This window comes from Phoxinus phoxinus (assembly GCF_949152265.1).
Source record: "Phoxinus phoxinus genome assembly, chromosome: 15".
NCBI classification, from domain to species: Eukaryota; Metazoa; Chordata; class Actinopteri; order Cypriniformes; family Leuciscidae; genus Phoxinus; species Phoxinus phoxinus.
In genome coordinates, this window is record NC_136890.1 from 23985567 (window position 1) to 23998914 (window position 13348).

Below are 13348 nucleotides of genomic sequence, written 5' to 3' on the forward strand. Positions count from 1 at the left end.
TAAGATTAAAACAATGCTACTGGAATCAGTGTGCATTCTACTAGATTGCTGAAACATGGATGTATAATGTGTGCACTTGAGGAGGAGTGTCTTCAAAGAAAAAATAGTCAGAAATTGTCTCTTAGGTTATGAACAAGGCATGTATAAACAAAACTATGAAAAACAATCATTTAACACATTTTACATAGAAAGGAATATAAGATTTTTGGGATTGTATTATATGAAGTGATTATATATATTTTGTTCAAGAAAATAAGAGTATTGTAAACTGCATATTTGGTTAGCTAAATTACGAAGACCCAATCGGTTCTATATATATATATTATTTTTTTGTGGATTAAGAATAAGAATGCCATTAAATCATTGAAACTGTTAGAAAAACTTTGGTTTGTGAGTGACCCTGTAGAGTTTATGAACCCCCACCTCTTAAATTCATTTAAGTAATTTATTTAAGATATTTTTTTGCTTTCAGTGTATGCTGCTTTATTTATTGTTGGTCAGTTTAACTATTCATAATTCCTCTTTGTTATTTGAAGATAAAGATAAAAAATAAAAATTGTACATGATGTCCCTCCTCATAAAATTTCCGATGGAAACAATTCACAAAGTCAAACAGTTCCTAGCAAGACCCGGAATCAATTTGGCGCAGTCGCGTTTGGAAAGTGTGACGGTGTGACTTGTCATGTACACAGGGCAAAATCCGAAATATTATCTGTTGTGCCAGCTAGATAACTGGTGAGTATGGTTTTCATAGACTAGAAGAACAAGTTTCAGAGGTATTTGTTGTACGTGTCGACGTTGATTTTTAGCAAATGTGTACTTGCTATATTTTAGGTTATAATGCTATCTTGTCTGTATTTTCATGTCACTGGATCATTTGTGGTTTATGAGTTTGTTTATGTGGTGTTGTTTCTAAATTCAGGTCCATTTCAAAGTCCCTGCTTTAACACAGCTCATTGATAAAGGAGGCTTGTGTGCAAGAGCAATGGCAAACGAAGTCAACAGTGGTAAATATATAACATGTTTCTGAAATGTTATGTTTAATGCAAATAAAAAAATGGACTCATCTGCACACATGTCCATAACTTTAATTTTGCCGACATATTAAATGTTTTTTTTTACAGTGGAGATTTTTAATCTCTTTTTTTATCACTCCATAAGTCAGAAAATACTGGAGATAATGTCAGCAGCCAGGGGGGAAAAAAGTTAAATAAATCAGGCAAATGATGTATGAACAAGCTCCTCTGTAAAATCTTAAGAATATAGATAGGAACTTAATTGGAAAGTTGTAAGTGCTACTTTAGTGGAGATTTCTCTCAAAAAATCTTGAGGGAAACTGGCCTTTAAAGATGATATAATTGAAATGGATTTGTATCCACTTGAATGTGTATTTTGGATGTTTTCTTTCCACTAGCCTGAAAGAAAACATATGGAAGCAAAATAGCCCAAAATCTCAAAATTGACCAGTGCATGTAAAAACAACAATCAGAAACAAGAAAGAAAGAATGAAAACTGTGCTCAAATAATTTAATGGGTTTTAAAACCCTGAACTGCTCCTTTTCTCTTTTCAAATGCAGAATTAACATCTGCAGTGACTGATCCATCTAGTGGTTCTTTGTTAGGTGACAAAACTACAGGAGAGGGTGGTAAGTGACGTGTAGCATGAAGTCAAACTTGTATTATCACTATCTTCATGATAGAATTTATGTTTGTTCAAGTGAGTTTTAGGGATTTAAGTACAGGTGAAACTCGAAAAATTTAACTATCGCACAAAAGTTCCTTTATTTCAGTAATTCAACTTAAAAGGTGAAACTAATATATTATATAGACTCATTACATGCAAAGTGAGATATTTCAAGCCTTTATTTGTTATAATTTTGATGATTATGGCTTACAGCTTATGAAACCCCAAATTCAAAATTAGAATATTGTGAAAAGGTTTTCATAACTGTAAGCCATAGGAGCTAAAGGCTTGAAATATCTCACTTTGCATGCATACACTCATACTGCTGCTTCTGGACCGCAGATCAGTATGCCAGAGAATGTGTGTGTGCCAGAGAGTGTGTGTGTGAATGCGTGCGTGCGAGTTTGTTTTAAACTGCATTTCATATCATTGTTGTGTAACGTTTTCTTTGTCATACAACAAAAATATATAGAGTATGTAAGTTTATTATGAAGTCGACCATTACAGATTTAATGTCATAATGGTTTATAGCGATGTTTATGATCAGTTATTGCACACAACACTTTATACTTTTAATTGGAATTGGATTGGAATCAGGTTAGGAATCAGAAAGTTTGAATAAATAGCTAAAACTGCTCTTCTACTGCTACTTTTCAGACGTTGACTCGTCTGCTGATTCTTCTCCATATACTGGAGGTAAAGATAAGGATGGTAAGTTTTGTTTTCATAATGGTCTCTGCACTGGGAAATATAAGAATGCAGTGAGTCAGAAGTCAAGTATTAACTTTAATTTTGTGTGATAGTATTGTATGTTTTGAATTTATTGTTGGTTGAAATAAACAATTTTGCCTGCAGTATCTCATATAATTTTACATTAATTAATACTGATTGTATATGTCTGTATATATATATATATTTGTATATATTCAATATTTTAGTATTCGATTGCAGTATTCAATATTCAGTATTTAATATTTTCTTACAGGCAACATAATTGTGAATACTTCAGAGACTAAAAATTCTAAAGAAACGGAGAAGGCAACAGATATAAATGAGAGCGGTGATGGATTTAAAGACATAGATAAAGCAAAAAAGGAGATGGGTAAGGATGAAGACCAGGATCGAGATATGAACTTGCTTGATGCAGAAGCTGAGAAGGAACCTATGCCCAGTTTGGAAGGTAAAATACAATTTGAGAAGTCAACTTGAATAAGTTCACAGATTTATAACCATATTTGTAATGTTACAATGTCAGTAGTATTATGTAAATGTTAATGTTACCTGCACTCGGATATCTGTTTATTTGTCAGCCTAAGTCTGGATTATGTCATAAAAGAAAATGAAAACTCAAAAATATTTAGGCCTATAGAAGATTTACCTATTCAGTTTGTGTGAAAGTATAGTGTATAAAAACACTAAAGTAAACTAGCCAAAACATATGATAAATATACTTTCTTTTAGTTTATGTAATAGACAAGAGAGGTAGGCTAGCACTACCCAAATCTAACCCGAGTGTGTGGGGGGGGTTTTCTCTCGTTTTTTTTTTAAATCCGCAGATTGTGCTGTCTTCTAAAAAAAAATTAAGTTGTCTTTGGAAATTAATTCTCGCTTTTATGTAGCATTGGAGCCAGTGGTCTGACGTTATACAAACGCTTCCCGTATGAATATTCTCGCGCGTCTGCAGTTTATATCATTGTTGTGTAACGTTGTCTTTGTCATACGACAAAAATATATAGAGTATGTAAGTTTAGTATGAAGTCGAGTCGACCATTACAGATTTAATGTCGTAATGGTTTATAGCGATGTTTATGCTCAGTTATTGCACACAACACTTTATACGTTTAATTGGAATTGGATTGGAATCAGGTTAGGAATCAGAAAGTTTGAATAAATAGCTAAAACTGCTCTTCTACTGCTACTTTTCAGACGTTGACTCGTCTGCTGATTCTTCTCCATATACTGGAGGTAAAGATAAGGATGGTAAGTTTGGTTTTCATAATGGTCTCTGCACTGGGAAATATAAGAATGCAGTGAGTCAGAAGTCAAGTATTTACTTTAATTTTGTGTGATAGTATTGTATGTTTTTAATTTATTGTTGGTTGAAATAAACAATTTTGCCTGCAGTATCTCATATAATTTTACATTAATTAATACAGATTGTATATGTCTGTGTATATATATATATATATATATATATATATATATATATATATATATATATATATATATATATATATATATATATATATATATATATTTGTATAGATTCAATATTTTAGTATTCGATTGCAGTATTCAATATTCAGTATTTAATATTTTCTTACAGGCAACATAATTGTGGATACTTCAGAGACTAAAAATTCTAAAGAAACGGAGAAGGCAACAGATATAAATGAGAGCGGTGATGGATTTAAAGACATAGATAAAGCAAAAAAGGAGATGGGTAAGGATGAAGACCAGGATCGAGATTTGAACTTGCTGGATGCAGAAGCTGAGAAGGAACCTATGCCCAGTTTGGAAGGTAAAATACAATTTGAGAAGTCAACTTGAATAAGTTCACAGATTTTCAACCATATTTGTAATGTTACAATGTCAGTAGTATTATAATGTTACCTGCACTTTGATATCTGTTTATTTGTCAGCAAAAGTTTGCCGCATGATGCAAAATGTATAATTTTGTGTAATCTGGCAGACTTTTGACAGCTCCAGGGCTTTTGTTAAAATTACCAGTGGAACTTCTGCATTTGTGTGTTCCTGTCCATGAACAGTTGGATCGACAGAGGGGCAGCGCCAAATTCTAAAGTGTATTAAGAGTGTTTTAAGTTTTTGACCAAAGGGAATGCCACAGCACTTTTTCTTTGTGTTCTCTATGTAGCACCGATATCCAAAATATATATATACCGGTATTGTATTTCTACTGCATAGACAGCCAGGTTTTATTAAAAGCCCATCTTGTCAAGGTGAATTATTGTTGCAATTTGCAAAGTGTTTCATTATTATTATTATTGGTAGTATTATTAGTATTGTTACTTTTTAAAGCTATTGCATGTTCTGTACATTTAGGGCCCACCGCAAGCGTGAGCAGCGCCTATTTTTTTCCGGCGTGCATGTTAACCAATGAGTGCATTCACACAGGGAGCGGGGGTTTCAGCGGCGAGTCTATTTTTGCTGCACTGCTCACGCTCAATTCAATTAAAAAAGCACACCTTTGATGGACACATTTTTTTTATAGGATTTCACACAAACAGTGGCTAAAATTCACAGAATAAGCATGTCTAGTGTGTTTTAATAAGAACTGGATTATGTCATAAAAGAAAATGAAAACTCAAAAATATTTAGGCCTATAGAAGATTTACCTATTCAGTTTGTGTGAAAGTATAGTGTATAAAAACACTAAAGTAAACTAGCCAAAATATATGATAAATAAACTTTCTTTTAGTTTATGTAATAGACAAGAGAGGTAGGCTAGCACTACCCAAATCTAACCCGAGTGTGTGGGGGGGTTTTTCTCTCGTTTTTTTTTAAATCCGCAGATTGTGCTGTCTTCTAAAAACAAATTAAGTTGTCTTTGGAAATTAATTCTCGCTTTTATGTAGCATTGGAGCCAGTGGTCTGACGCTATACAAACGCTTCCCGTATGAATATTCTCGCGCGTCTGCAGTTCATATCATTGTTGTGTAACGTTGTCTTTGTCATACGACAAAAATATATAGAGTATGTAAGTTTAGTATGAAGTCGACCATTACAGATTTAATGTCGTAATGGTTTATAGCAATGTTTATGCTCAGTTATTGCACACAACACTTTATACTTTTAATTGGAATTGGATTGGAATCAGAAAGTTTGAATAAATAGCTAAAACTGCTCTTCTACTGCTACTTTTCAGACGTTGACTCGTCTGCTGATTCTTCTCCATATACTGGAGGTAAAGATAAGGATGGTAAGTTTGGTTTTCATAATGGTCTCTGCACTGGGAAATATAAGAATGCAGTGAGCCAGAAGTCAAGTATTTACTTTAATTTTGTGTGATAGTATTGTATGTTTTTAATTTATTGTTGGTTGAAATAAACAATTTTGCCTGCAGTATCTCATATAATTTTACATTAATTAATACTGATTGTATATGTCTGTATATATATATATATTATATATATATATATTTGTATAGATTCAATATTTTAGTATTCGATTGCAGTATTCAATATTCAGTATTTAATATTTTCTTACAGGCAACATAATTGTGGATACTTCAGAGACTAAAAATTCTAAAGAAACGGAGAAGGCAACAGATATAAATGAGAGCGGTGATGGATTTAAAGACATAGATAAAGCAAAAAAGGAGATGGGTAAGGATGAAGACCAGGATCGAGATATGAACTTGCTGGATGCAGAAGCTGAGAAGGAACCTACGCCCAGTTTGGAAGGTAAAATACAATTTGAGAAGTCAACTTGAATAAGTTCACAGATTTTCAACCATATTTGTAATGTTACAATGTCAGTAGTATTATAATGTTACCTGCACTTTGATATCTGTTTATTTGTCAGCAAAAGTTTGCCGCATGATGCAAAATGTATAATTTTGTGTAATCTGGCAGACTTTTGACAGCTCCAGGGCTTTTGTTAAAATTACCAGTGGAACTTCTGCATTTGTGTGTTCCTGTCCATGAACAGTTGGATCGACAGAGGGGCAGCGCCAAATTCAAGAGTGTATTAAGAGTGTTTTAAGTTTTTGACCAAAGGGAATGCCACAGCACTTTTTCTTTGTGTTCTCTATGTAGCACCGTTATCCAGTTTCTACTGCATAGATAGCCAGGTTTTATTAAAAACCAATCTTGTCACCAGTGAATTACCCCTTTCAGTGATTCTCCTGCAGTATGCCATTGCCACATTATAAATTGACATTTTGTAATCTAATTTTATAGATAAGGTGAATCGTTGCAATTTGAAAATTGGTATTTTGTTCTTACATTTAAAAGTTGTTGCCTTGCTTTTTACATTTAAGAGTCACTACAACATACATCTTCTGGATTTCTACAAGAAAGCCAACCACAGATCAGAGTTGGAGGAAATGACAGTGAGTTGTTGTTCTTTCCATTCTAAAGAAATTACTTGACTAAGAAAAATCTTTACCATTATGAAGAATGACTGTCAAATGATTATCGCAGAGAAGCAGCCAATATTATCATTCTAATGATTTTTTTTCTTCCTTCAGAATTGTTATGGATTTGGGCTGGTGTTGTTGTCCTTCTTGCATATGTGGTTTATGGTCAATTATATATTTCTGCCTCAACTCCACCTGTACCAAAAGAGTTTAATAGAGTTGACGTGTTCAATCAGGAAATGGAAAAACTTAAGACCAACTTTCCAAATCAGCGGCCAGAACTCTGGAGGAGGAGTCTGATTCATCTCAGACGTCATCTAAAAACTGAGCAGCACACAGAACCCGTCAGCCTTATTCTAACGTCTGGTCACAGAGCTGAAAGGACACTTGGTTGTCTGGCTCAATGCTTGGCTCATGCTTTTTCCACTGCCCGTAACTCATCAGTCCTGAACATTGATGGAAAAAACAAAGCGTCACAAGACAGTGATCAGGTCAAGCTGGACATTGATAGTGAGTTGAGAAATGCCTTTGAGGGTAAAACGTTTTCTGCGGTAATCCACCGATTTGAGGAGCTCCCTCCTGGATCCACTCTCATCTTTTACCGATACTGTGACCACGAGAATGCGGCTTATAAAGACATCTTCCTGGTCTTTACTGTAATGCTTGATACAGAAGTGGAAGTGCCATCCAATATCAGTCTAGGGAGAGTTGAGGAGATGGTTCAAGATCACGTAAAACAGAAGTTTGTCTCCTCAGACAAGTTAGCTACATTTAATAAAATGGATGTGGACAAACTGAGTGGACTGTGGAGCAGAATTTCACATCTTATCTTGCCAGTGGCTGCAGAAGAGAAAATTGAACATCACGGCTGTGGTGGGGACTGTGGTAAATAATTTTGAAATAGTTATTCGACCTTTTTTTCTTTTTAAATTACGACTTTAAATGTTATACTCATGTGTTACCTCACAAATGAGGGCTCATACTTTGAATTTAAAAAAAATATTCATATTTGTATGTGCTGCTGTATGAATGATGGTCCTCACAATTTTCTTTCTTTCACACTAAATTATAACTTTCCAGATTGACATTTTATAGAAGGGTAAAATGAAGTAATTTTCCCATTTGTATTGCTTTTCTTTGTTTTCATGTAGATCTTTTTGTATCTAAATTATGCCTTAGATTAAAGTTATTTTTAATCTGTAAATTTGGTTGACCAGGGATGATAATATATTTGATGAATTGTTGATGTTTTCCTACTTTAAAGCTTTATTGGAAAAATAAACGTGCCTTAATAAATGCATCAGCCATGCGCTTCCTTTGACACGCCCGTGACGGATTACAGATAAAGCAGAAATTAAGACAAATGAATGCTGTTGAGCTACTGACGCATAAATGAAATGAAAGTAACTAATTGTGAACTATTTCCGGGAGTTAAGCTGTGTGCCACTGAAGTCGTTCCGACGAAAAGCATCATCAATGTTCCGCTTTCCGGTTTCAGCTGCATAGGAAAAGTAAAAAGTTTGTCAAGAAGTGTGTGATATAAAACAAATGGATTCGGGTGATTCTAAAGAAGATGGAACTACAATTAGGAGAAGAAGCGCCAGAACTTCATCTAAGACAGGTTTGACTTTATAAAACTCCTAACGTGACTTCAATACTACAGAAAAGTAAATTGAGCCAAATGCTAACTGTTAACGTTACTTGCCTAATACATATTATTTGATGCCAAAAGAACGATACCGTAATGCATGGTAAATATATAGTATGTTAGGGGTTTCATTGCCAATATAACGTTAAACCTTTTAAGTAAACAGCCTAACGTTGCTTAGTAACCTTGCTGTTTGAGTTTAGATTCTGGGCTCATCCGTCTGTCTTTACAGTATTTTTTATTATCAATAAAATGCTAATCAAAACATTTCACTGTCATTGTCTCCGTAAAGTTACATCAACTTAATTACATCGGTTTTAAATTATAACGTAAAGCGTAGCAATTTGCTTTCAGATTGTCTCACGTTTGTGCATCTGTTCGAAATTGTTCAAATATCCACTGGTTAGCTTGAGCATATAAGCTAATGAGCTAATAGTTTCATAATTTTAATATATTCTCAACAAGCCGTTTAATGTAAACATTTCACTAACATTTCTTATAAGGCTATTATTGATGATCACAATGTGCAGTCGTTGATATGTCTCTGTTAAAAGATCCGGTCAAAATCGGTTGTCACGGTGTCATTTCCGCTAGCTGCTAACGTTAATGCACAAGCAAAGTAACGTTACTAACACAAACTTGTCGTTTGTTGTTATATTTCTGTAAGATAATTTCTCGGCTCGTCCTCTATCTTAGCTTTATCTTTGCTTTAGCTTTATTTACTGGGTAGTCGAATGTCCATTCATCAAAAAAAACCTGTGTACCATGAAATACACAGACCCAAAAGAACCCAAACAAAAAATTACAGACCAAACACAACATCTGGAGGTTTGTTATCAATCATTAAGAAAATGTCCTTTTAGTTTCCCACTCATTTGCAATGAAATGCATATATATGTCAGTTGTATTTCTTTGTATTCATTTCAGATCATCATCCTTCTAGTTCGGGTGCTAAGAATAGCCTGAAATATCAGAATCAGAATCCCACAACAGAGAAAGCCAAAAGTTTGTAAAATCTTTATATTGTAATTATGTTAGAGTAAGCTCATTTTTTTCTGGTAAAAGTGCACATCATGATGCTTAATAACCATTTTTATTGTATATGACTGACACTTGATCATATTATAATTATTATAATAATAATGCAACAGCATTTGGCTTACGTAGTTGTAGATTTCTTCCCAAAGCCATGTGATGACTGAAGTTTTGCACTGATGTTTAAGCCCTGAATTGTAAACTATACTCTTTTTACCAATCAAATTGTAGTTTTGGTTTTAAGATTATAATAATTAAAAGTCAGGCTATATTTGTTTTCTTGTTGTGAGTTTTCATTTTCTTGTCCTCTGGATAATGCTATTTTGTCATAGTTCCTGTTTTTGTAACATTTTATTTAGTTTATATGTACAGTAATAAAGTTTGGGGTTCATTGGAATTTTTTAAATGTTGTTCACTTATGTTCATTAAGACTCAATTTATTTGATCAAAACTACAGTGTAAACGGCAATATTGTGATTTACCATTTAAAATAACTATTTTTGATGTACATATTAAAAAATATATATATATTCCTGCAATGCAAAGCTGAATTTTCAGCAGCAGTCTTCAGTGTCACATAGGCCTAATCCTTCAGAAATCATTCTAATATGCTGATTTGGTGATCAAGAAACATTTCTTATTATCAATGTTAAGTTGTACTGCGTAATATTTCTGTAAAAACTGTTTTTGCAGGATTCTTTGATGAGAAAGTTCAACAGAACTTTATTTATTTAATATAGATTTTTTGTAACAAATATCTTTACTATCACTTGGCCAATTTAATGCATCCATGCTAAATAATATAGCCTAATTAACTTTTTCTTTAAAAAAAAAAAATCTTACTGAACCCAAACTTTTGAACTGTAATGTGTATTTTGTATTGCTTTTATCCACGTCCTCTATCTTAGTTGTATACAGTGCTGATTATAAACCTCCCAGACCCCAACAAAAAAGAACCTGGAAAATGAGGGAAGATGATGGTGCATCCAGAACTGTCAATGGATCCAAAAAGTCCAAGAGCCTCGAAAAGAGGGATGATGATGGTACGTCAAATTAAAAAGTGTCTTACATTTTGTTTCTCAGGCAAAACATATTTGTTATGCTAATGTTTGCACTCATTTATATTAAACCGACGCAGAATCCCCTGTTAAGAAGAAAAAGCTTGAAGAGACAGAGAAGGCAAGAGATATAAATGAGAGAGGTGATGGATTCAAACGCACAGATGAAGCAGATGTGGAGATGGGTGAGGATGAAGATCAGGATCAAGATATGAACTCAGATGAGGAAGATGAGCAGGACTGTGAGCCCAGTTTAAAAGGTAAGATGCTATTTGAGAAACAAACATAAGTGTTAGGTCAAAAAATATTAAACGGGTGTTGCTATATTTCTTCAGTGGATTCCTCAGCCCAGCCTTGGACAGTAGAAAAGCACCCTGCCTATGCATGTGGAGAAAATCTGAAAAGTGAGGAGATACTGAGCAGCCGAATGTCCATTCATCAAAAACCTGTGGACCATCAAATACACAGATCTAAAACCCAAACAAAAAATTACAGAACAAACGCAACATCTGGAGGTTTGTTTTTATTAAGAAAATTACCTTTCAGTTTCCAACTCATTTGCATTGAAATGCATAGATATGTCAGTTGTAGTTCATTTTACTCACAAGTATCGTTTTTCATTGCAGATCCCTATAGTTTAGGTGAAAAACAACAAGACGCCCTAACGAGAAATACGAATAGCCTGAAATATCAGAATCAGAATCCCACAACGGAGAAAGACAAAAGTTTGTAAAATCTTTATATTCTAATTATATATACATTAGAGTACGCAATTTGTTCACTGGTAAAAGTGCACATTATAATGCTTAATAACATTCTTACTCTATATGTCACAATTGTTCATGAATTTTAGTTGATTAAAGTTTATATCCCATCACTAGATGCCCCATGTCCTGGTAACTGGAACAGATACCAATCTTCACCCCTGATGAGCATACCAACCGCTCATCTCAAAAACATAGGTAAAATGTTTTGTGTTTTTTCACTTATTATTCTCGTTTTTCATTACTTGAAAAAAGATGTATTATCATTTTTACATTCATAATTTAGTCTATTTAGAAAAATAGCCAATAAAGTAAAATGGATCATATTTAAGAATTTCTAGATCATAATTCTTATATTTTACTTTGTCTTCAAGAATGGAAGAATTTGCAGAAACCAGTCACCTCAAAAGCAAGTCCAGTCTCTTCCTCTCGAGGTATTTCTTGTGTCCTTCATCTATTCCACATAGTTTAATCAAGCAGATTTGTCTCACATTCACTATGCTTTATTATGCATGTTTTCCTAGGCTGGTGGTGGTACTGGAACAAGCTTCTTTGGTGTTGTCTGATACTGACAGGGGTCCTGGCTTTGGGCTTTTTGGCCTATTGGATCTTTCTATGCTACCATTTGCGTCAAACTGATGTGTCCCATTCTGAAACCATAGAGAAATTTGATCTGGACTTAGCTTCTCTTCGAAACCTTTTTCCCAGTCAGCATGAACTGTTCTGGAAGAGGAGTGGGAAACATCTTAAGCGTCACCTGGAGATGGTCAGCCCCACTGAACCGGTCAGTGTAATTCTGACTGCTGGCCTTCAGGCTGAAAGGACGCTGGGCTGCCTTGCTCGAAGCTTAGCCACGGCGTACTCCGCGTTCCGTAACGCTTCAATCTTAGAAATCAACGGGACCACCAAAAAAGCAAAAGACAGTGATCAGGTCAAGCTGGAGATTGATGACGCGCTTAAGGAAGCGTTTGAAGGAGATAAACCTGCAGCTGTTGTGCACCGTTTTGAGGAGCTCCCTCCTGGATCTACGCTCATATTCTATCGTTACTGTGACCATGAGAATGCAGCTTACAAAAAAGTTTTTCTTGTCTTCACTGTGATGCTTTCGGTGGATAAAATAGACACAGAGGCCAATCTGAGTGCAGTTGAGGACATGGTACATGACCATGTAAAACAGAAGTTTGTCTCCTCAGATAAATCTGAAAAGTTTAATCAAATGGACGTGGATAAACTGAGTGGACTGTGGAGCAGAATTTCTCACGTCATCCTGCCTGTGTTTCCAGTGGAGAAAATTGAACAGGAGGGATGTGGGTACTAACCTTAACAGAAAATCGTGAGATTAAATCACTGTATTGGGCTGGATATGTCATTTTGTAGAGTCCAAGGACCATATAAATGTACATAGAAGATCTTTATTCCAAAGAGGTTTTTAAAAAAATTGTTTGTTTATAAATGTTTTATATAAATGGTTTTGTATTCGACGCCATTTTGGTTCTTTGATGATAATATTTGTGTGAAGGCAGACACTTGATCATATTATAATAATAATAATGCAACCGCATTTAGCTTACAGTTGTACATTTCTTCCCAAGGCAGTAATGACTGAAGTTTTGCACTGATGTTTGAAGTTAAGCTCTGAATTGTAAACTATACTCTTTTTACCAATCAAAATGTAGTTTGGGTTTATATATTTGCTTGAGTAAGATTATAATAATTAAAAGTCAGGCTATATTTGTTTTCTTGTTGTGAGTGTTCATTTTTTTCTTAATTTTCTACAAAAACAGGAACTATGACAAAATAGCATGGCATAAATTATCCTCTGGATAATGCTGTTTTGTTATAGTTCCTGTTTTTGTAACATTTGTAACATTTTTATTTAGTATATATGCAGTATCATTCAAAAGTGCATGGTTGATTGAATTTTTTTTAAATGTTTTTTAAAGCCTTATGTTTTCTAAGACTAAATTAATTTGGTCAAAACTACAGTAAAAAACGGCAATATTGTGATTTTACCATTTAAAATGACTATATTCTATTTTTTATGTAGCCCATAAATTT

General features: G+C 34.0%; 2 protein-coding genes across 8 annotated transcripts; both read left to right on the forward strand.

Annotated features, from left to right (window-relative positions):
- The first annotated feature begins 588 nt into the window (after nt 1–588).
- LOC307012177 (torsin-1A-interacting protein 2) lies at nt 589–8085 on the forward strand. 6 transcript variants are annotated; one of them, XM_079638546.1, is made up of 11 exons: nt 589–735; nt 923–1007; nt 1578–1646; nt 2342–2395; nt 2670–2864; nt 3611–3664; nt 4011–4205; nt 5571–5624; nt 5914–6108; nt 6687–6758; nt 6897–8085. In XM_079638546.1, exons 2-11 carry the CDS (start codon nt 986–988, stop codon nt 7676–7678), a joined length of 1692 nt encoding a protein of 563 aa, XP_079494672.1. In that variant the 5' UTR covers nt 589–735; nt 923–985; the 3' UTR covers nt 7679–8085. The 6 variants fall into 6 exon arrangements, with proteins under 6 accessions (XP_079494672.1, XP_079494673.1, XP_079494674.1 ...); XM_079638547.1 differs by having other exon boundaries at nt 615–735; nt 5571–5609; XM_079638548.1 differs by having other exon boundaries at nt 615–735; nt 3611–3649.
- A 19-nt stretch (nt 8086–8104) lies between these two features.
- LOC307012178 (torsin-1A-interacting protein 1) lies at nt 8105–13025 on the forward strand. Of its 2 annotated transcripts, XM_079638552.1 has the most exons (9): nt 8235–8406; nt 9361–9438; nt 10377–10511; nt 10607–10786; nt 10862–11041; nt 11153–11251; nt 11408–11488; nt 11665–11724; nt 11815–13025. In XM_079638552.1, the coding sequence occupies exons 1-9, from the start codon at nt 8334–8336 to the stop codon at nt 12606–12608; spliced, it is 1680 nt and encodes a 559-aa protein (XP_079494678.1). In that variant the 5' UTR covers nt 8235–8333; the 3' UTR covers nt 12609–13025. The 2 variants fall into 2 exon arrangements, with proteins under 2 accessions (XP_079494679.1, XP_079494678.1); XM_079638553.1 differs by lacking the exon at nt 9361–9438 and having other exon boundaries at nt 8105–8406.
- Nucleotides 13026–13348: the final 323 nt, after the last annotated feature.